Here is a 24,140-nt window from a genome sequence, read left to right on the forward strand (position 1 = left end):
AAATATGTTAACATGGCAAGGAACCAAGGGAAGATGACTATTGGCCTTTTAATTAAATTAATATTTGCTCACCTACACATAACTACTCAGTGTACACTTCTATTTTGGTTAAAACAAAAATCAGCACAGGGTCCACTAGTACCTCTGTCAAAAGCCACAGGCTGAGCAAAAACAATTGGTCTGTTCAAAGTAATGAGCACAGCTTCTCGATCCGACGAGCCACTGATTTCTTCTCTCAGGGCATTTCTTAATCCAATTCTGGTTTTAAAATATGCAACCTGATGGAAATCTGATCCAGCTTCTTCATAAACCTAAAGGCATTCCAAAGATATCAAATGACAGAGTATAGCACAGCAAAAAACAAAACTTGACACTATATAGTCATAATTTTCAGGGGTGTATTCCTAAATGCACATTTATTGCTGGGGACCAAAACTGGAGCACATTTGGGGGAGCACAGAAGACTGAAAAAGAAGCCATGAGCACCCTGTTAGGGGAGTGGAATCCAATGTACAGAATGGGGTGCTCTCAGCTCCCTTTTCAGCCTTCTGCACCTCGACTTCCATTCATGGAAACTTCTCAGGAACTTTCTGTTCACAGAAGGGCACCTTTGGATCTAATTCAAAGTTTCACAAAGCTGTGTTTAACATTTCTTTATCCTATTTTAAGAACGAGGAAATGGTGCCAGCAAGCTGTAAAACAATATCACAGGAACTTACCTGATGTTTAACAATTTGTCCTAATGCCAGATTTAAGTCCACTTGGCATTTACCAAAGAGCTTCAGGTAGCTGGTACTACCAGGCAATGCTTTGGTTTGTATTCTATTTGAGAGCTCCAATTCTATTAGTCCTGTCTCAAATCTTACAGCTCTCATAGATGGTGTTGTGGCTGTTACTTGGATACCCTAATAAAAGGAAGGCAAAGATGTTTAAGATGCACCTCAGTCTCTCAAATACATTTTTATAAAGATCTTATATTTAAGAAATATTCTGCCTTTCACAGTAGCTTCCATGAAAAGTAGTAATTCTTTTGCTTGCTCTTTTAGCTTGTAAAATATTATTAGGGACATACAATGGAAAGGCAGTTTGCTACTTAAATGTAAAAATGATGAGAGATCTTTCCAACCTTGCCGTTTTCCCCCCTTAAATTTGAACGGGCCATCTGAAAGATCCAGAAAAATGGCAATTTAATTTTTTTTAATGAAATGAAACAAAACTAGAGAACAGGATGGCCAGGTAGGGAACTGTTCTGCGGTTCAAAAGCAAAACAGGTGTGGAAAGAGGATAAGATACACTCTGAAACTAATGAGAACTGGATAGTGTAATATCTGGACAAACTGTGATTTAATTGTTGAATTGCAGGTCTTTGAAAAAGGAACTAAGTGATATCCTGAAAGATGGCTTAAAAGGGACCATTAATCTTATCTGAAAGGTGTTTCTGCTTGAAGTAGTGGGATAACTACAAGTGGGTTGTGTTTCTCCTACTACTTGGAAGCAGGGAAGCTGTTGACTCTCTCTCTCCCTTGAAGCCTCAGTTAGTCTCTGGCCAAGGCAAAGACCATCACAACACAAGCATATCCACCAACATAGAAAACACGTAAGAGAAAGTACGGCAAGAAACACAGAATAAGAACCACCACCAGGCATTTGCCTGGATGTGAAGAGAGTCCACTACTAATGCAGTCAAAAGATTAGAAAACAAAGCAGCCAGCATATGGGTGTGGCCTTGTAGAGACCTTAATATGCAAGCAGAAATACTTTTTAGATAGGATCAGTGGTCCCTTTTCTCTAGGGTATTTAGAACATGCCACTTGTAGTCATCCAAAGTTGCCCAAAAAAGATGGGGTGGGTGTCTGGCTGCTTACTGCAACAGAAGGACCTGCTGGAGTACCCTCCTTCCAAACATTGCCTCCACAGAAATGTACATGTCTTGTAAATGTGTTTGGATTGGCCCATGTGGCTGCCTGACACACCTTCAAAGGAGGTGTATTGAGAAAAAACATGACCACTCTGGTGGAATGAACTGGAATGAAAATAAAACAGCCGATATCATAATGCCGTTGTATAAATCTATGGTGCGGCCGCATTTGGAATACTGTGTACAGTTCTGGTCGCCTCATCTCAAAAAGGATATTATAGAGTTGGAAAAGGTTCAGAAGAGGGCAACCAGAATGATCAAGGGGATGGAGCGACTCCCTTACGAGGAAAGGTTGCAGCATTTGGGGCTTTTTAGTTTAGAGAAAAGGCGGGTCAGAGGAGACATGATAGAAGTGTATAAAATTATGCATGGCATTGAGAAAGTGGATAGAGAAAAGTTCTTCTCCCTCTCTCATAATACTAGAACTCGTGGACATTCAAAGAAGCTGAATGTTGGAAGATTCAGGACAGACAAAAGGAAGTACTTCTTTACTCAGCGCATAGTTAAACTATGGAATTTGCTCCCACAAGATGCAGTAATGGCCACCAGCTTGGATGGCTTTAAAAGAAGATTAGACAAATTCATGGAGGACAGGGCTATCAATGGCTACTAGCCATGATTGCTGTGCTCTGCCACCCTAGTCAGAGGCAGCATGCTTCTGAAAACCAGTTGCCGGAAGCCTCAGGAGGGGAGAGTGTTCTTGCACTCGGGTCCTGCTTGCGGGCTTCCCCCAGGCACCTGGTTGGCCACTGTGAGAACAGGATGCTGGACTAGATGGGCCACTGGCCTGATCCAGCAGGCTCTTCTTATGTTCTTATGTGACACCCGTTGGTGGAAAAATTCAAATAATTGTAAAGAATATGCCTGATGTAATCCATCTAACAAGGATGGCATTAGAGACCTTTCTTCCTAAGTTACCAGGATAAAAGGAGACAAATGGAATTATAATGTCAGAAAGGATGCATATCAAATATACTTTTAAGGTCCTGTGAATGTCTAGAGAGCATCAAGCGTGCTTAGAGAGGTGAGAAGGGGAAGGACAAAACATAGGTAGTACATGCTCCTGCTGTCTATGGAAGGTTGAGTTAACTTTAGGTATAAAGGATGGATCTGTTCATCGGATCACTTTGTCCTTATAAAAACAGAGATGTTGATAAGGCATTGAGTTCTGATATTTATTATGCTGATGTAATCAAACTAAGGAGAGCACTCTGAATGGCATAATGTGCAGGAACACAGACTTCAAAGGTTATCCTGACTTACAATTATTTGCTCCTACTGGGAGGAAGGGTGAGATATAAATCAATCAATCAATCAAAAGTTCAGAAAGAGGTTTCTGTAACACTGTCTAAATTTTATGTAGGTCCTGTGAAGGGATATGATGTTGAACTGGAGGCTTCAGCAATGTACTGCATTACAGAAATTGTTTCAAGAATATATGGGTGCTGAGCCATATTCATAGCATAGGACATAGGACAGTGCAATAACTTGGCCTCATAAAGTGTTTTGTTCTAGACCCAATTTCAGCCCATTTTGCAAAAAAGCATAGTAGTTCAGCAATGCTCGCCTTGGGAGGGCAGCAGTGTTGTTTGTCACACCGGCAAAGGAATGCTGACCAGGTAGATTGGTATATGTGGAGTGCTGAAGGATGCCTAGAGGCCAGAATAGTGTTGATCACCTCACTGAGCATCCCCACTCTTAAGAGATGTTTCTGCTCAGGCACCACAATGATAGGATGACTGAATGGACGAGCAGATGCTAACAAAGCAGATATCAACAGATGTTACAGATGTGTTGCTGCAAGGCACACTATATCTGAGAATTAGGGCTGACGTGGTTAAAATGGGGCCACCAAGATCACTGATGCTGTTTCTTTCTGGACTTTCTCCAGGATACATGCCAATAAGGGAGTGAGAGGGAAGGCATACAAAAGTCCCATAGGCCAGGGAGAGTCCCCTCCACTGCCTGTGTGCAGAACCAGGAAAAGAAGCATCAAGTCTGACAGCTTTGCTCCAAAATGAAGAAGTCCACTCACACATGCCTGAGGATTTTCAAAGACCTCCTGATACAACTTCCACTCCCCTGGATGCTATGCAGCCAAGGACTCCGGGCTTACTTCCACTCATTTCAGGAGGGCTGTTGCCAGTCTGGAGGGTTACTGATATGTGCCTTGGTAGTATTGTCAGTTCTCAGCAGGACAAGGCATAGTACTCTCTTGGTAGTGAAGTGTTAAAGAGCCAGATGTGCATCTCTTCCACCCAGCTGACACTATGATTTGCTTCCACTGGAGACTAGGTGCCCGGAACAAGGTGGCCCTATCAGTAGGCTCCCCAGCCCCTTAGACTTTTATCTGTTATTATGACAAGATGCAGAAGATCCTTCAAAGGCACCCATCTCTGAAGGTTGTTTACTAACCACCACCACCAAAGTGAAGTCCAAACCAGCCTGAGTAAGGGAACTGTTGGTGACGGCTGTTTACAATGAAAGACTGATGAGGAAATAGAAGTCATGGGAGAGGGCGAGAACTGTGGCAAGCCCAAGGAGTGACCTTTATGACTGATACAACAGGCCAAAGACTTGCCAGGAGCATACCTGCTGAACTTACCCTAAGGCAGGAGTGACCTGTTGCCCTGATTTTGTTTATTCAGTCTTCTGAAAGGGCTCTCTTTCCACATAATTATGCCAAGATGTTGAAGGCCTAACACTTGGGATGAGATAACTCTTTGCTGTGTTCACCAAGAAGTTGAGGGTATCTAAAGTAACAGGAAGGGACAACTGCAAGAAGGGAGGACTGGGGATCCAGATGTTGAATTTTACCATGAAGCTGGCATCTCAACATGACTTGTGCAATGGTTTGGGAAAATACCCAATTTTTTCTTATTTAGTATTACAATAGGAAATCTCTTCCAGCCCCAGCAATCCCTAATTCTTTTTTTATATTTTGTACCACTGATTTCCAATCTTCCAACCTTTCTTTATAGTTTCCTTGCCTCTTTAGCACACCAATGAGACCCATGTAACTCCACTAACAAATCAGACAACATATCTGTGAGAAGATCTCTGCACTGAAGTGAAACTAGGTAAACTAACTTAGAGACTATCCACATTGGGAGGCAGCATTGGGAAGTCCTCAAACCCCAAAAACTCATCTCCAGAAGAAGCCAAATTGAAGAGAACCCTTGGGGCCAGAACTGATCTGGGGGCCCCCTTCCTCCTCAGAAAATTCCTCCTGCATTCTCCTGTCTGCCCAAAAAAGGCAGAAAGCACTGGCAGATGCCCTGTGGAGGTCTGTGCTAGCTGCTGCCTCCCCTCGGTACCTTGCTCTGCATTGCACCAAATTTTCCACTGTGTCCACTACTTCAGCCAGCCAACAGTCATATCCCGGCCTCTCTTCAATTTCTAAGGGACTACTACCACTGCCCATTGCCACCACTGCTATTACACATTTGGCTACCGCCACTTGGAAAAGGGCTTCCCAAATGGCGGGCAGCCCTTCATGAGGCCTGAGAACCCGCTTTATTCTCCCTCACTTTGAGCAGTAGGAGGAACACAACCTACCTGTAGATGTCCTAACATTCAACAGAGAATTAGATCTTCTGCATAATCATTCCATATTGATTTTATAATTAAAAAATATTACTATTGGCCACACTTTGAAGAACACAAGAATCTCAAACATACCTTAAACTGCAGACTCAAAGAGTAGAGGAGGATCTTTGGCTTTTCTCCATCAGTTGTTCCATCATGTTCATTCCAAAGAGGAATAGGTTGCTCCCCTCCTATATATAATACAACAATACAGTTCCAGAAGGTAACTAAGGACTTGTCATTTGCACATCTTTGCTTTCCATTGATCTCAATGGGTCTATTCTGAATATATGACCTAGTTGGATATCAACCATAGTAGGTTTATTAATTATTAATATTGCTTGCTTTTGCCTGTGCGACATTATGAAAACATCACAGTCCACATTTTTGTACATAATGTGTGACTTTATATACCATAAACATAAGGAAGCAATTTGGTGTTGAGTAAAATTCTCAAGCCACCAGGCTTACCTGAGACTTTCTGTATTACTTCATTGACCTCTTTCATAAATACTTTCTGCACAAAAACCAAATGGTTCAAAAGGTCTGTTGTAAGATTATGCTCAAACGATCCAACCTGGGGAAAAAAGGAGAAACCTTTAAACAGATGTTAAATCATGATAGTTTTATTTAATCATGAAAGAATTTATGATTCAGGGCTTGAAGCAAACTTTAGCAAGGTTTAAAGTTTATTCTTCAGATGGCAGAATTTTCAAAATTAAAAATGCACATGTTCAACATACAATATGGTAAAGCAGATTTTGGTCACAAAACATGGATGTAAGGAGTTACATGGCAGCAGCAGAACTATGTTTCAGTCATCTTATCATTACATGAACACAATCAGGAAAAAAAAGGTTATGTATGTCTGTAAATCGTAAATATACATACAGGGCCGGTTCCAAAGGGCGGCCAGGTTGGGCACTGGCCAGAGGGCCCTGCAGCTCTAGGAGCCCCTGGGGGGCCCCTGAGGGGCCCTCCGCTCCCCTTCTGCGATCCCGTGGATCGCAAGACGAGCTTCCGAGGCGCCCACCATCCCCCGCTCTTCACCTACCTTTCTCTGCTGTTCGCGCAGGGTTGCCATCAATAAAGATGGCAGCCGAGGTTTCCGTAAGGGACTGAAGCCTCTGCCGCCATCTTGGTTGATGGTAGCAATGCGCGCGCTGCATGCCATCAACCAAGATGGCGGCAAAGGCTTCAGTCCCTTATGGAAACCTCGGCCGCCATCTTTATTGATGGCAACCCTGCGCAAACAGCAGAGAAATGTAGGTGAAGCACGGGGGATGGCGAGGGATGGGGGGCAGTTCTGAAGCTTGTCTTGCGATCCACGGGATCGCAGAAGGGAAGCAGAGGGGCCCGGGGCAGGCTAATGCCCAAGGGCCCACGCATTCCTGGAGCCGGCCCTGTATACATATATAATGTATAACTTCTAATTTTGTTTTGAAAAACAAGTAGTCTAACTTGTTTTTAACACCCAATATTATGGGTAATTTTAATATATATTTTAGCTAAACTGCTTATAGGCTTCAACAATTAAGTGGTGTATGAACTGTGTTAAATCAAAATAATTTCATAAATATACTAGACAAACTTAAATGAGTTTTTGAGACAGTAGTCTTGAATACAAACCTCAGCTACACAGCGCAAATAGTTTCCCTGGAGATAGTAGCCTTGCTTAGTGGGCAGCTCATCTATATTCCATATTTGATCTGAATAGGTATCATGTTCCTCCATGATGTATTTGCCTGACATAGTGACAGGAGGAAGATTAAGACTGGCTGAAGGAGGTATAGTAGACATATCAGTGGCAGAGACTTTGGAAGTGAATCGCAACCTGTGATTTGGCAGCTCAAATGTAAACCTTGTTTGTGCACCTGCAAAAAGAAAAGATATATTGTCAATTTACTATTCCATATAAGCAGTGAAATTAAAGTAACAGTCACACATTTCCTGCCTTGCTTGCCAATGCTGTCTCTTCCCTGGATAAGGCTGAATTTGGATATGAAGATAATTTATCTCATCTCAAACATCTTATGGGTTGGAAGTTATATACAACTTCAGCAAATGCATACCAGATTTGGATATTTTAAAAACCATTCTCATAAAAGCTTGAAATATTACTTAACACAAATTGAGAAAAATAAATGGTTTTCCAATTTTGAAAAAAAAATGGGGTACATCCTCAAAATAGGTTTTGTACTTTCAAAGGAGGGAAGAAAACTAAGGGGTTATTTATTTATTTAGTTATTTATTTGATTTATAGATTGATTGATTGATTGATTGATTACATTTATATCCCACCAGAAGCCCAGAGCAGCATGAAATGGGACATTTTACATAAAATTTATTTGCATGAAATGGGACATTTTACATAAAATGCCCTTTAGTGAGGGAAACCATAATCCAAACACCAGCTTTAAGATGTCTACAGTTCTACACACACACAACAGTCTTTATTCACATCCACATTATAAACTGGTTCTGCAGTGTTAAAATTCTGACTTGAACTACTTCCAAATGCCAGGTTGAGAGTTATATTTTTTGATGTTCCCACACAGGGATGTGTTAGCATTCTGCCCAATTTGGATTTGGTACCAAATTTGCCACTAATTCACTTATTCACTATCATTGTTGACTGGATTTTTATGTAGTGATTTTCCATGGCTATTTTTGTTAACAGATTTTTTTTAAAAAAAATCTGTCTAAAATATAAATTATATTATATTATAAATTATATATTAATATAATTTTAATCATATCCTTCAATGTATCAATATTTCCTTTATCAACATTTCTTTGCAAGATTATACAGCCACAAGAGTGGCTGTATACTATAGCCAGCATGGATTTTTCACATTCCGCAACGTTAAATTGAAAATACCTCCTCATGCCATTCTGGTACTTCCCAAAAGCTCATTTCAAAAGAAAACCTTACAAAACTTATAGTCCTGAACTCACAAATACTTGCTTAACAACACTCTAAATTTTCATGGTGATACACAAATCAGAGAGAATCAAGAGTTCAAAGTGGTAAAAAGAGAGTGAATGTACCAGGGGAGCAGGTAACCTGGCCTCCTCTCTGAGATAGTGTACTGCCCTACAATTTGTAAAAAGGCAAACACAAACGCCATGATTGACAGTGGAGCTTCATTGAGTTTCATGGACTGTGACTTCGCCCACAAGCATGGGATACCCCTTCAGACGCTCACACAACCCTTGTCCATTGAGATCATTGATGGGCGGCCCCTAAGCTCAGGAACTGTGCCCAGGGCAATGGAGATGCTAGGGTTGGAGATCCCGGGACATGTGAAGGAACTGTCATTCTATGTGGTGTCCTTGCCCCGTTTTCCTGTGGTGTTGGGGATGCCATGGCTGGTCCAGCACAACCTGACAATTTTCTGGGACGAAGTGGTGGTGGTATTCACCTCGAAATACTGCCATCAGCACTGCCAGCATAGCAAGAAGCTTGACCCCAAGAATAGAAGGGCCTTCTCATTGGCTCGCTTCAATGCCTTACCCTCTAAACTCTTAGAGGGCAGGTATGATAAGATCCCGAGGATTCATAGGTATTGTCCTTGTGACATGTCTGAGGTGGAGACGGTCTCTCACGTCCTTTTTAATTGTAGATTTTATAACGATGCCAGAAATGACTTTTAATTCCTATTCTTCAAGCCTTCCCAGGTCGCTCCACGAGTGCACTTCTATCAACCCTTCTTCAGGGCTCTGATAAAGAAATCACAATACGTGTGGCCAAATTTCTGAATCAGTCCATGGAGAACAGGAAACACCTGACCGGCCTGGGTCTTGATTTTATTTTACATTTCTCAGTTCTAAAATTATAATTTTATCTGTTAAAGTGTCTGTACTTGTTCTGTATGTGGGTTGCTTGCAATGGTCTCTAGAATAGCAATAAAGTTTGTTAAGAGAGAGAAGAAGCTTGACCCTGATGTCGTGGCTGGAGCGGTTCTCCAAAGACTCCTTTGCCCAAGAAATATGAGGAGTACTTGGATGTGTTTGACAAAAAGGAAGCCGACCAGTTGCCCCCCCCACCGTCTATACGACTGTGCCATCAACCCCATGCCAGGGGGGTGCATCCCTTCCGGGAGGATCTACTCCCTGTCGGAGCTGGAATTGGCATCACTGAGGGAATTTCTAGACACAAACCTGAAGAAAGGGTTCAGCCGGCCATCTCTGTCCCCAGCAGAGGCACCCTTGCTGTTTGTTAAGAAAAAGAACGGAGAATTACGTCCGTGTAATGACTACCGGGCGTTGAATCAAATCACCATCCCCAAAAGCTACCCCCTACCGCTCATCATGGAGATGCTGGAGCGATTGCGGTCCGCCAAGATCTATACCAAGCTGGATTTGAGGGGGGCTTACAACCTGGTGTAAATAAAGGAAGGGGGATGAGTGGAAGACCGCATTCAAGACGCGCTATGGACAGTTCGAGTATCTGGTGATGCCTTCTGGATTATCCTATTCCCCGGGGGTCTTCCAAAACTTCATGAACGACACCTTTAGGGACTATTTGGGTTGATTCATGATTGTGTATTTGGACGATATTCTGATATATTTGGACTCCCCAGAAGATCACGAAAAACATGTGCGGGCAGTGTTGCGACACCTTTGGGAACATCGTCTCTATGCCAAGTTGGAGAAATGTGGGTTCAACTTGACCACACTGGACTTTTTGGGATATCGCATTTCGCCAGCCAGAGTAGAAATGGATCCGGGGAAGGTCCACTGCATTCTCACATGGCAACCTTCCCAGACCAAGAAGAATCTACAGCATTTCCTGGGGTTCGCCAATTACTACCACTGGTTCATCGTGAATTACTCTGACAAGACAGTGCCCCTCACGGACTGTTTGAACGGGCTGGGGCCCTTTCGCTGGATGGAAGCTGCACAAAGAGCCTTTGAAGAGTTGAAGGGGCAGTTCACATCAGAACCCATACTACAACACACAGATCCCACACACCCCTTTGTGGTCGAGACAGATGCGTCGGACGTGGCCATCGGAGAGGTGCTTTTACAACCAGTGCTGCAAGGAGGAAGGTTTAAGACCCTGCGCCTACTTCTTGCAGAAGTCAACAAGTTCAGAGCAAAACTACACTGTATGGGAAAAGGAGCTGTTGGCCATCTGGGATGCCTTTGAAACCTGGCAACAACACCTGGAACAAGCACAGCACGAGATCAAGGTGCGCACCGATCACTGGAATCTGGAGAGCATCCACACCGCCTGCAAGTTGAACCAAAGACAGGTGTGCTGGGCTCAGTTCTTTGCTTGCTTTCATTTAAAAATACACTACATCCGTCAAGTGCAGAACAAGCAAGCAGACGTGGTGTCCCGCAAGCCAGAATACCTAGAAGAACCAATCCCAAGACTGCCACAGAGAAGATAGTAACAGGAGTGTGCCAAGAATCCTGGGTGATGGATCTGCGGGCGGCACAAGAGCAGGACCCTTTCGCAAAGAGAAAAGCTCCAAGTTGGCGACACCCCCAGTTGGGGATAACAAGAACTTCACGCTGAAGGAAGAGGTGCTGTATCACCACAAATCCTTGTATGTGCCTCCCGGAGAGATGAGGGCCAAGGTGCTGCGTCAGTGTCATGACTCCCTTGCCATGAGACATTTTGGAGTCTACAAAACTTTACAAGCAGTCGCCAGAGATTTCTGGTGGTCACGGTTGAAGTGAGAAGTGGAACATTACATCTGATCCTGTCCCACCTGTGCTCAGGCCAAACACACCACTGGGCAACCCGCTGGGCTATTAGAGCCACTCCTGACCCCCCAAAGACCCTGGCAGATGGTCACCATGGACTTCATCACAGACCTCTCTACTTCACAAGGGAAAACTACAGTGCTGGTAGTAGTGGATACATTCACGAAAATGGCGCACTTCATTCTATGCACGGGACTCCCAAATGCTCAAGATATGGCCAGTTTGTATGTGCAGCATGTGTACCAGTTGCACAGCCTCCTGGATGTTCTGATCTCTGATCGAAGGACACAGTTCACGGCACATTTCTGGCGAGCAATATGGCAAATCCTGCGGAGTGTGCTGAGACTTTCATCGTGCCATCACCCACAGACAGATGGGCAAATGGAAAGGGTTAATGCCATGCTGGAGCAGTACCTGCATTGCTATGTCAACTATCAGCAGGATAACTGGATGACCTTCTTGCCCCTAGCGGAGTTTGCTTATAACAATGCCATATACGCGACTACCCAATAGACCCCATTTTTTGCAAATCTGGGATATCACCCTCAAGCTTTTGCCGCCCCCTGAACCAGTCTATCCATCCTGGCTGTGGAGGATTTCATACAAGAGGTTCAGGCTATGCAGCATCTGCTGAAAGAACAATTAGAGCAAGCCAAGGAGGATCAGCATTGGCAGGAGGGTCCTCCGATCTAAGTGGGACACAGAGGGTGGTTGTCTACGCATTACTTGCCAACACAGGGATGCTGTCATAAGTTAGAGGATCAAAGGGGAAGACCCTTTGAAATGGAGGCTCAGATCAACCCATTGGCGTTCCGCTTGAGACTGCCTCCCACCTTCAAAAAACATCCCGTGTTTCATCGCTCTCTGCTAACATTAGAACACCCCCCCGATCCCCACAGAGAGCGAATGGAGCCGCTACCTCCCCTCACAGTGAATGGGCAGGAAGAAGATGAAGTGGAACAAGTGTCGGACTCGCAGATGCACTAGGGGCATCTTCAATATTTAATACACTGGAAGTGGTATGATCCATCGGAGTGTTCCTGGGAAGCCATCAAGGATGTCCATGTGCCAAACTTGGTGAGAGACTTCTATGAAGCCTACCCGCACAATCCCAAGCCCAGGGGGTGGAGGGGAATAGTGCATGGAGGGGGGGATGATGTTGAGCCCCAGTTCCCCCACGTAGACCAGGAAGAGGGGTCGGAGGAGGAGAAGGCTTTTGAGGGCATTGAAGGAGGGGAAGATGCCGACAGCCCGCAAGTTCCCACGGACAGCCCTCCTGTCAACGCGGATCCCGCTCCTTCTACAAGCGCACAACTTAGCCGTTGGGAAGCGAGCTTGCGCACACCAAGTCCACCCCCCCAGGATTCCCCGCCTGGCACTTCAAATGCTTCCCCACCAACCGGCACCCCACCCCCTGAGGTCGAGTCGGCATCTAGTGAGCCTGTGCTGTCAGATGTACTGCTGGAGGATCATCCCCCCTTGCCCCGCACACAACGGCATGAGAAGCAGGACAGTCAGAAGGTGATACTTCGGAGGAGTCAGAGATTACGAGCGAAGACCTTTCCTATTTAAGGCGGTGCCCCCGATTGGGGTGCTGAGTCAACTTACTCTACATGCTGCAGAGCATGCTTAGGTAGCTCAGGTAGGGATCTTAGTGAGTTAGCATAGACAGCTCTATGAAGTGCACTGCTTTTGATGTAACCATTACTCTAATTAATTCTGTCTCGTGACTCTTGCTCTGGGCAGGACATGGACAAAGAATGAACTTGAATTGATACCAGCCTGTTAGGGCAACAGAATACTTTCAAAGTGGCACCAGCCAATAGATCCCATCCCTATTTCCACACGTAAAAAGAAACTCTATACATGTAGCAAATTAATATACCACTGAGAAAGCCATGCTAAACCTCTCTCTGATATGCTAATTTACTAAACATAGGTGCTTTTGTTTTACATGAAGGAGCACTGAAAAAATGGACCATTGGTCTCACCTGAAGGGTGATTTTCCTATGAGTACGGACATCACAGCGGGGTATTAGCTCCACCTATCGTGCGAAGGCAAGAATGTCTTTGAAGTCAAGACTAGGGGCGTCAGGCCCCTCCCACTCTCCAGTTCATTCGCAGCGAGTCTAAGGAGAAATATCTAAAAATACAAGAACAAGGCCAACAGGCCTGGCAGCAGGAAAATAACACAATAGTACCATGCATAGTAACATGATTCCAACATAGCGGTATAACAGAACTAGAAGTCTTGACTTCACTCTTAAATTTAAATATAATAGCGTAACAGTAATATATAACACATTAGAAAATATATAGTCATCCTCCAACTGGGAGGGCCGTGATGTCCGTACTCATAGGAAAATCACCCTCCAGGTGAGACCAATGGTCCATTTTCCCTATGAGTCCGGCCATCACAGCGGGATGTACCAGAGCAGCCCATACAGGGTGGGACCACATGCTAGTCCTGATTAAGAACCTGTTGCAACACTCGTCTGCCAAAAGAAGCGTCAGCAGAGGCATAGCGATTAATTTTATAATGCCTTATAAACTAGTGTGGGGTAAACCAGACTGCAGCCCTACAAATATCGGCAACAGGAGCATTAGTGGCAAAAGCAGCCAAAGTGGCAGCTGACCTGGTAGAATGAGCCGTTATACTAGCTGGAACTGACAGCTTCAGAGACTCATATGCTAAAGTAATACATGCCCTTAACCAACAGGATAAGGTAGAATTGGATACTTTATGTCCCATAGACCTTGGATGAAAGGATACAAACAGAGACTCCGTTCGTTGAATCTCTTGGGTCCTAGACAGGTAGGTCTTGAGAGCCCTCCGGACATCTAACGAATGCCAAGCCTTCTCGAGAGGATGGGTAGGATTCGGGCAAAAGGAAGGCAAAACAACGTCCTGGTTGCAATGAAAAACCGAATCAACCTTGGGACGGAAGGAAGGATCAGTCTTCAGCACAACCGAGTCCTTATGGAAGACGCAGAGGTGTCGAGCAGAAGACAATGCGCCCAACTCCGAAACATGTCTGGCAGATGTGATTGCGATCAGGAACAAGACCTTGAAGGACAGTATACGGAGGGGCACAGTCCTGATGGGTTCAAACGGAGGGCGTTGCAAGGCCTGCAGAACTTTCGGCAAACTCCATGAGGGAAACCGATGGACAACAGCCGGAGAGCGTAGGGCGACTCCCCTCAAAAAACGTTTGATGAACGGATGTGAGGAAATAGGAGCTCCAGTAGAGGACACTGAGAGAATGGACAACAGAGTGGACGCATGTCGGCGTAGAGTGTTGGGTCTAAGTCCCATCATGAAGCCGCTATGGAGATATTGCAGCACCTGTTGCATGGTGGCCTGGGAGGGATCATGGTGGTGGAACTGGCACCACTTGGAGAATGCCACCCAAGTATGTTGATAAATACGAGTGGTAGATGGTCTTCTCGAGGCCAAAATAATATCAATCACAGCGTCAGACAGGCCAGCTAACCTCAAGTGTCCCCGTTCAAACGCCACGCTGTTAGATTGAGTCAAGTAGGGTCCTGGTGCCATACTGGACCCTGGGATAGGAGGTCTGGCCTGACTGGAAGTGTCCAAGGCTCCATCATTGGCATTGCCAGAAGATCTGAGAACCACGGTCGGCGTGGCCAAAATGGTGCTATCAGAACCAGCTGTGCCCTCTCGGTTCGCGCTTTCCTCAAGGTTTTGGCTAACAATGGTATGGGAGGAAAGACGTACAAGAGACCGTCTGGCCACGGTATTGTCAGAGCATCTATTGCTTCCGCTGTTGAATCCAGGTATCGGGCAAAGTACCTGGGAAGTTGGCAATTGCGACTGGAGGCAAACAGGTCGATTGAGCATTCGCCGAACCGACTCTGAAGACGATGGAAAATGGCTGGGTGAAGTTTCCATTCCCCCAGAAAAACCTGTTGTCTGCTGAGCCAGTCTACTGTCACATTCCAAATCCCTCTGAGATGTTCTCCTTTCAGGGATTGTAGATGATGTTTTGCCCAGACAAAGATGAGGGAGGCTAGGTCCTGCAGAGTACGAGACCTGGTGCCCCCGTCTGTTCAAATGTGATTTTACACACGTGTTGTCCGTTCGAATGAGGACATGGTCCAAAGGGAACAGAGACTGAAAATGAAGTAGAGCTAAATGTACAGCCTTTAGCTCCAGCCAGTTGATGTTTTGAGTCTGCTCTGTGGTGGACCAAACCCCCTGAACGTACTGGGAGTTGCAGTGGGCTCCCCAACCGATGAGACTGGCATCTGTGGTTACAACAGTTCTGTGTGGTTCTCTGAACGGCGTGCCCTTGGAAAGGTGTTGGGACCTCGTCCACCAGCGGAATGATAGGCGCAGCGCGGGGGTCAAGTGAACTTTGCGATGGTTGGAGCTGGCAATGTCCTGTTGAAAGGGCAGTAGAATCCATTGAAGATGCCGAGTGTGGGCTCGAGCCCATGGCACAATATGGATTGTAGAAATGAACATTCCGAGCGCCCTGGCTAGAAGCATGACATCTGCTGATGTTTGTTGCATCAGGGACCTTGCGATGCTTGTGATGGCAGTGATGCGATCTGGAGCCAGGAATACCAATGCCTGCAGGGTGTCCAACATTGCCCCTAGATGTAGTAGGCGTTGAGTTGGTTGGAGATGGCTTTTGTCGAAGTTGACAAGCCAGCCGTAGGTCTCTGCCCTGGAAGCGTCGGTTCCAGGAGCCCCTGAATGAATTGGGGTCATAGGATCTGAAGTCGCGGCCTCGTCCTCCTGGCTACATTCCTCGAAAGGGCTGGTTAGTACGGAAGGAAGGAGATCGCCTGAAAGGCCTGTTGTCGATGTTCTGGACAGTGGCCAGAACCGGTTTGTGGGCGTCTTTGGGATCAACCAGCACTGCCTTTAGAGCTTCCTCGCCGAAGAGTAACGATCCGGAGTAAGGAGCCCTGGACAGATTCATTCTGGCCGCCCTGGACAGATTCATTCTGGCCGCTGAATCAGCTTGCCAGTGGCGAAGCCAGAGGGTTTGTCGAGCGACTATCTGAGCCGTCATGGCTCGTGCCCCTAATTGAGTGGTATCCAAAGTGGCATCGGCCACAAAAGCTGCTGTCTTACGCAACTTTACCAGTGACCTTCTGAGGGCGACAGGATCAGGGCTAGTGTCCTCTAGAAGATCATCTAGCCACATCATAGCTGCTCTGGAGAAAATGGAGGCTGAAGTGGAGGCACGCATGGAGAGGGCAGTGGCCTCGTGATTTTTGCGGAGGGCGAAGTCTATTCGTCGCTCAGTAGTGTCCTTTAGTTGGGATTCCCCTTCCCTGGGCAAGAGAGAACGTGAAATGAGGTGAGCGATTGGTTCATCTATGCCAGGGACATCTAACTTGGTGGCAAAGTCCGGAGCTAGGGCGTAAAACCTGTCAGCCAGGTTCTTGAAGCGGCGAGAATGGAATGGGTGAGCCCATTCTTCAGAGGCCAATTTGGCAATCGGGTCCGGCACCGGAAGGTAGTGTTCAGTAGGTGCAGGGGATTTGAGAACCTTGGCCCCTTTGATGGCTGGGGTGGAGGAAGTTGAAGGCGCAGTCTGGAGACCAAGGGTATTAACTACCCTGCGTGCCAGGGGCTGATAGTCTGAAGCATTAAACAAGCGATACGATGTATCCTCCTCATGATCTGAATATTCGCTCCAGTCATCTCCTTCAACGTGGTCAGTGAAGGATGACTCCTCCGCATACGAGGCTTCGTCAAAAACTCTGCCTCTGGCTACATCAAAGGGGTTAGGTGAACAGGAAGGATGAGCTTCATGACACGCACATTGGTCCATGTTGAGTTGGGGTATGGCAGGAACTTGTGGTGGTGACTGCATTTGGGTGAAAAATGCCAGCATGGCTTGAAGTTGGAAGAGGAAATCAGGGGACGGCAGCAGCCCAGTTGTGGTAGATGTTTGTGCCTGAGTGGCTATTGGAGCATATGTTTGGGACGGTAAAACGGAGGGAGGCTGGTTAGGCGAAGGCTGAGTGTGGAAGCCAGCAAAATCTTCCTCGTCAGAGGAAGCAGCAGGGGAATGAAGTATATCGCTTATGTGTGCCTGAGTTGCTGTGGTAGTGGTGGGGGTTGGCACAGAGGCATAGCGTGGCCGCTTTGGTTTGCTATGGCTTGAAAGATGTTTTGTCTTAGCCATTGCTTTAACATGCTTAGGCTTAGTCGCCTTAGAGTGTTGCGGCTGGGCTGTTTGTGACATGCCTGGCTGATCTGGTTTGCTATGGCTTGAAAGATGTTTTGTCTTAGCCATTGCTTTAACATGCTTAGGCTTAGTCGCCTTAGAGTGTTGCGGCTGGGCTGTTTGTGACATGCCTGGCTGATCTGGTTTGCTATGGCTTGAAAGATGTTTTGTCTTAGCCATTGCTTTAACATGCTTAGGCTTAGTCGCCTTAGAGTGTTGCGGCTGGGCTGTTTGTGACATGCCTGGCTGATCTGGTTTGCTATGGCTTGAAAGATGTTTTGTCTTAGCCATTGCTTTAACATGCTTAGGCTTAGTCGCCCTAGAGTGTTGCGGCTGGGCTGTTTGTGACATGCCTGGCTGATCTGGTTTGCTATGGCTTGAAAGATGTTTTGTCTTAGCCATTGCTTTAACATGCTTAGGCTTAGTCGCCTTAGAGTGTTGCGGCTGGGCTGTTTGTGACATGCCTGGCTGATCTGGTTTGCTATGGCTTGAAAGATGTTTTGTCTTAGCCATTGCTTTAACATGCTTAGGCTTAGTCGCCTTAGAGTGTTGCGGCTGGGCTGTTTGTGACATGCCTGGCTGATCTGGCATCATATTGGCTGCTTGCGACATGCCTGGCTGTTCTGCCATCTTATATTAACTTGGGTGCAGTACACGGCCACAGAGGGGGCAGGATGTAAAGACCCGAACTGGCACAGTGTACGACCACAGAGGGGGTAGGATACACTGGCAGATGGCTAAGTGCACGGCCACAGAGGGGGCAGGATGCACTGTGGTATCAGCGTTAAAACAATATAGGCTGTGTAATATAGGCTGTATATTAGGCTTGGTACACGGCCACAGAGGGGGCAGGATGTACAAAATATAGTTCAGATTAGTGCTGTAGGCTGGATTTTAGGCATGGTACACGGCCACAGAGGGGGCAGGATGTACTGAATATAATTCAGATTTATTACAAGTCAGGCACTGATATTAAAGCTCCAGCCTTGATGATACTGAATATAATTCAGATTTATTACAAGTCAGCCACTGATATTAAAGTTCCAGCCTTGATAATACTGAATATAATTCAGATTTAGTACAAGTCAAGCACAGATAGTAAAGCTCCAGCCTTGATAATACTGAATATAATACAGATTTAGTACAAGTCAGCCACTAATATTAAAGCTCCAGCCTTGATGATACTGAATATACTTCAAATTTAGTACAAGTCAGCCACTGTAAATTTGTGTGTAAGGAAGCCCTGTAAGTCTGTTTACAACACACATACAACACACATACAGATAACTTGCAGGGAAGGTATCCGTTGGTTAATAAAGGGGTAACAAAAAAGGTGGGAAATTTGAATTCAACAAAAATGGCGCCCAGAAAAAAGAGCGGGAAAAAATGATCCGAAAATGGCGGAGGGGGAAGAAGCAATGGCGGCCGACTGGTAACGAACTGGGGGAAGGGCTGCCCAGCACAGTCTCGCAGGAGGAGGCGCGGGGTCTATAGTCGCACTTGCGGCTCTAAAAAACCCCAAAAGGAGACTGCCGAGAGACCCCTGTGTCGGGAAAGGCAGCAGGAGGGAAGCCGCTGTCGCCGCCGAGTAAAGGGCTCTCCGCGGCGAAAATTAAAGTCACGGAGAGAGAGGGAGAAAGAGAGGGCAGGAAGCCGCAGCCGCAAGCTCCCACCTGGGAGAGAACCGCAGCCGCGGTCTCTCCAAAAGCTCCTCAGAGCGCTGCTTGAGACAGCCCAGCAGAAGGAAAAAATAGAGCCGCGAGCTCCCGATGGATGCAACAGAGCCAGGGGGAAAGCTCAAAAGCGGACAAAAACGAAGAGAACCGCAGCCGCGGTCTCTGAGGGGACCCTCAAACAAGCCTCAAACAAGTAAGGGAAATAAGCTTAAATAAAAAGCGGACAGAAACGAAGAGAACCGCAGCCGCGGTCTCTGAGGGAACCCTCAAACAAGCCTCAAACAAGTAAGGAGATAAGCTGAAATAAAGGCTCAAAAAATAAAAGGCTTAAAATTGGCCAAGAAACGTAGAGAACCGCAGCCGCGGTCTCTGAGGGAACCCTCAAACTTAAATGGAAAGTTAAACACAAACAGGGAAAGGAAGGACTTCAAACAAATAAGCGAAACTTAGCTAAAAGCTACTTGCTACGCTTAAGATCCAATCTTGTTCGTACGAAGGCAAGAATGAACTGGAGAGTGGGAGGGGCCTGACGCCCCTAGTCTTGACTTCAAAGACATTCTTGCCTTCGCACGATAGGTGGAGCTAATACCCCGCTGTGATGGCCGGACTCATAGGGAAAATGCTCTATTCTTTTCAGTCTGAAATGCAACAGTCCAGATTCCTATCACATTAACCTACCCCTTCAATCTGTGTCACACATAGATCAGTTCTTAATATCCTAAATTTCAAGTGGATTTCTCAGGCAGCACAGGAGGCTGCTATTATAAAATGACAATGTAAGAAGCTCACTGGATATGCAAGGTTTACCATGAGGTAACAATAATATTTTGAAAACTAAGTACATTAAGGAGAGAGCACACTGTAACAATGGTTGGTCTATATTTACTGTACAAGTTATTTGTCAATGCTTCAACTGATTTGTACTTCATTCTCATTCCAATTTCTAATTTTAATACAGTGTCTGAAAATTTGCATGTTCCCTTGACATTTTAATAGGAAGAACTATTAGCTAATTAGTTTTAAACACTCCAAGCAACCCTCATCATGACACAAGGCAAATCTCTTCTGAGGAAAGTTTCACAAACAATTTGCAATGTGACGTGAGGGTGGAAAGAATTTCATAATTCAAAGTAAAAAGTAACAAATCGCACTGGGCACATCCAGGCTTTTTACAGTGCCCGAAGTAGCTTGTTCAGTCCCAGTCAAATGTATTAAAAGTACAATTCTCAGCGATAAGAAATATTACAGTCACATGATAGTTTGCATTTTCTTTAAAAGTGACCATTACTTTTATGCTATTTCATGAAATAATTTTGGGTGTTTTTTAAAAATACTTTTTACTGAAGTTTTACCATACATGATTTGCAAATACATTTTGGAGCTATTCCACTCCAATAATACAAACTAAAAATAAACAATAGAAATAAAACAACAGAAACAATTACATATAAATTCACAGATAAAGCACACTACATATGCAATATTAAGATAGTTGTGCATATTCTAATTCTGTAAAATTAGAGGAGATGCATATTTAAATATTTTAAAACCTGCCAGTTAAAACCCCAAACTTTTCTGTTTTATGGCACTCAAAGCTATGACGAGGACCTCATTGTGTATTGAATATAAAATATTACATATTGCTGTTATACAAGCCACAATCTAGAATATGCTACAGGAGGAGGACAGCTCTGTTCATGATTGCTTGTATATTCAATAAAATTAAGTCACATGTCTGCAAATTGCTCTCTTGAGCCTTGACCTCTCAGTATTTTCAGTATTTCAATTAATTTTTCCAACATTTGCCACAGTTTTTCATACCAGAATTCCTGATTGTCTATTTTAAAATCATTCCAGTGTTTGGCAATAGTAATTTTAGCAGCCATTAAAAAATAAACTAAAAATTCTTTTTGATGCAGACCTTTATCTGTTTCCAAAAACAAATTCAAAAGGGCCAACTGTGCTGAGGGAGTAATTTGATTTTAGTGACTGAGCTAGCATTTACAAACCTGTGCCCAAAAATGTTTTACCCTGGCATTCCCACATGTGGCAGTAGATGCCAAGCACTTGGCACCTCCTCCAACATGAAATGATGTTACCTGTCATTCCATGACTTCTCATTCTTCCCATCTTGTACTCAGCTTTCAAGGATGGCAGGAGTGCTGCTCCAATAGCAATTCCATCAATCATGGCACTGAATTTAAGAACTATGGGCTTCTTTTCCAAACCTTCTGGCAACTGTGGAAACTCATTGGTTTCAACTGGTGTTTGATTTACACTTGTAGGTGTTTTTTCTGCAGGCAGTGGTGTTGCAATATCTTCTTTTGTAGGCTGTGCACTATTTATTCAAAAGACACACACCAATTACTGGATAGTAAAAGGGTTCTAATATATAAGATATGAGTTTAATCATGCAAATTTAGTTCAACGTAGGCAGCAAGTCAAGCCTCCAAACGAATACATCTGTCAACAGCAATACTCACACTACAGTTGGCTGTCTGATGAGGTCAGAGATCTGTTTTGAAAGCTGATGAGAACTGCGCACCATCATGCTGTGAAGGGTAGCTGGATGCTGAGGAATGTTGATGCTAATAGCACCTACTTTGAAGACTGCAGCATTGTTCGTCTTCAGCCCCCTTTGAGCACTATAAAGAGCCTGCGATTTGGCAATGCTACATTTCACCACAGTTCTAAAAAGAAGAAAAAAATATATTTATAGGCTTTAAAATACAGAGACATGTTTAGCATCTCTTGTGAATCATCAAATACTTTGATTAGCAATTTAAGTTATAACCCTATCTTCACTTACCCAGGAGTAAAACCCACTAAACTCAATGGGGCTTACTTCTAAGTAGAAATGTATATGATTGCATTGTTAAGGAAGCATATACAACAACCTAATTTGTAAAATGAAAAACACAGGATCTCAAATTTCTGGAGGATGTATTAATCTAACTCAGATGCCTGGAGGTATACAATGGCAGAAAAGGCACTCTACACCTACTGAGAGGAATACCTATGCTTAGCAAGCCAGCAGGGATGGTCAATTTTTACATTGCATGGGAGAGTCCAGTTCCAGGACCCTAAACTGAAACAGATACTGTAAGCAGAAACCAGCAAAGAACCATCTCAAACTAAATATGGGTAACTGCATGGCTATTGTCAGTTTATGCAGTCATTTACTTCAATGAAGTACACAGGCATGCACAGCAAAAGAATTTCAATCTTTTTTTTCTTTTTTACAAAAAGTGCAACACATTCTTAGACAGAAAGACAACACACACATACACCATGCATATATTTCTGTATAGGGTTTTATTCTATTTTGGCTATTTAAGAGGATAATGTTTCCAATATCTAATGTCAAAGAGATAAATAAATTGTCAAATAAAAAGCCTGAAATGTATGTAGATGTATTCCCACTAAAATGCAAGCTTCAATGAAAACGTTATGACTCTGCTGTATTTTTGAAGTGAGCAGAATAAGAATAAATGCAATATATTTTAATAGAAAAATAAAGAAAACCCTAAAGATAGGAAGATTGGAAACACAAATATTACCCACACAGTATTTGTTCTTTAAAAATCTTTCCAATTTTATTGTGGATCAATGAGTGATATTTCATACTTTCAACCAAGTCATACACACATAGGAACATCATCTAGCAAAATTAAAAGGTTGTTCCCAATCAGCTGGTTGTTTGGCCCTTGGGAAGCACTGCACTGCTATGCAAGCTTCCTTTAGAAAGAAAATAATGCTCCATTTTTAAAAGGAACATTTTTTCTTTCAAAGAAAGTAGTTTGTATATGGAGAACTGGATGAAGCACGCTGCTTCCATGGAGACAAAAACCAGAATGTTTTTAAAACCAGAGCATTTTTTCTTTCTTTCCAGGGAAGCAGTTTTTATTCAAAGCGCTTCCTCCAGAGCTTTGAATACAAACTGCTTTCTTTGCAGACGGGAAAATTCTCCAGTTTGGGGAGCATTTTCCCCTCTGAAGAGACTTCAAAGATCCTCTAAAGGTGCATTCTGAAAGGCAATGGCTCTAACCTACAATCAGCTGATCATAAGTTACAGCGGCCTCCTTTGATAGGTGTCAATCACCTGATGTCTTTATGACTCCAGGTGACTGACAAGTGGGTGGTCCCGCCAACTTGTCAACTTTGGCCCGTGATGAGTGGAGGACATAAGGATCTGAGCCACCAGCCAGACCCAGTTCCCCACCCTTGGACCGGATGAAACAATTGCCTAATAATTCCTTCCATATATTGCTTTCATATCCCAAGTCACCTTAAAATATCTCACTCACAAAGCTGCTTTGAACCATTCTGTGCATCAGCTATATTGTCCAAATATGACTTGTTGGGCCCTTGGGAAGCACTGCACAAAACAGGAAGTCCAATTTTACCCAGGTGAGATCCAACAGCTCCTGAGATAATCTGGATTTATGCTTCTTATTTACTTCTGCATAGCATCCAGACATCATTCTTCTATTGCAAGTTTTTAAAATCAAGTCTAACTGCATGATCCCAAGTTACTTGGTTTCTCAGCTTCGTTGTCTCACTTAGCAGAGACTTGTTCAGCAGAGTTAAATATCTGAGCCCACACCACCACAGTACAGGCTGCTGCTACTTGAAATAAGTTTATTATGGCATAAATTGGGGTCTCCCCCCAAAAAAAAGTGTGGGTGTGGATACTGCAAAGTCTAGTATCCCAAAAGCACTGCACAACTGTGGAGACGATACCCAGCCCATCAATCCAGCTTCAAGAAGAGGCTGGGGCTTGTTATACTTGCCAGAGGGCAGCATTCACATAACAACAATATTGTGGACCCCTGGCAAGGGGGAGTCTCTAATATACATACTAAGCTGTCTTTACACTTTCAATTGTAAAAATGGAACCGGGTCCATCCCACCCACCCACTGTTGCATATATGAAACCATTCCTGACATGGACGCTTGCATAACTTAGTGGAAAGTAATAAAAAAGATAAAACCAATGTAATTTACATGTTTATCCTCATA

At 44.4% G+C, this 24,140-nt stretch overlaps 1 protein-coding gene across 15 annotated transcripts in view; it reads right to left on the reverse strand.

The window, feature by feature from the left end:
* The window catches only part of BLTP1 (bridge-like lipid transfer protein family member 1), a 312,192-nt gene that overhangs the window by 75,885 nt on the left and 212,167 nt on the right, over positions 1–24,140 (reverse strand). For all 15 annotated transcript variants that reach the window (XM_061585180.1, XM_061585183.1, XM_061585181.1 and 12 more), the window contains 7 exons: positions 21,602–21,808; positions 21,218–21,456; positions 7,136–7,380; positions 5,978–6,083; positions 5,600–5,697; positions 720–905; positions 143–311 (listed from right to left, as the gene is read on the reverse strand). In XM_061585180.1, the coding sequence (XP_061441164.1) occupies positions 143–311; positions 720–905; positions 5,600–5,697; positions 5,978–6,083; positions 7,136–7,380; positions 21,218–21,456; positions 21,602–21,808 (1,250 nt within the window). The remainder of the gene's footprint in view (positions 1–142; positions 312–719; positions 906–5,599; positions 5,698–5,977; positions 6,084–7,135; positions 7,381–21,217; positions 21,457–21,601; positions 21,809–24,140) is intronic.

Source organism: Rhineura floridana, chromosome 9 (genome assembly GCF_030035675.1).
Source record: "Rhineura floridana isolate rRhiFlo1 chromosome 9, rRhiFlo1.hap2, whole genome shotgun sequence".
Taxonomy (NCBI): domain Eukaryota; kingdom Metazoa; phylum Chordata; class Lepidosauria; order Squamata; family Rhineuridae; genus Rhineura; species Rhineura floridana.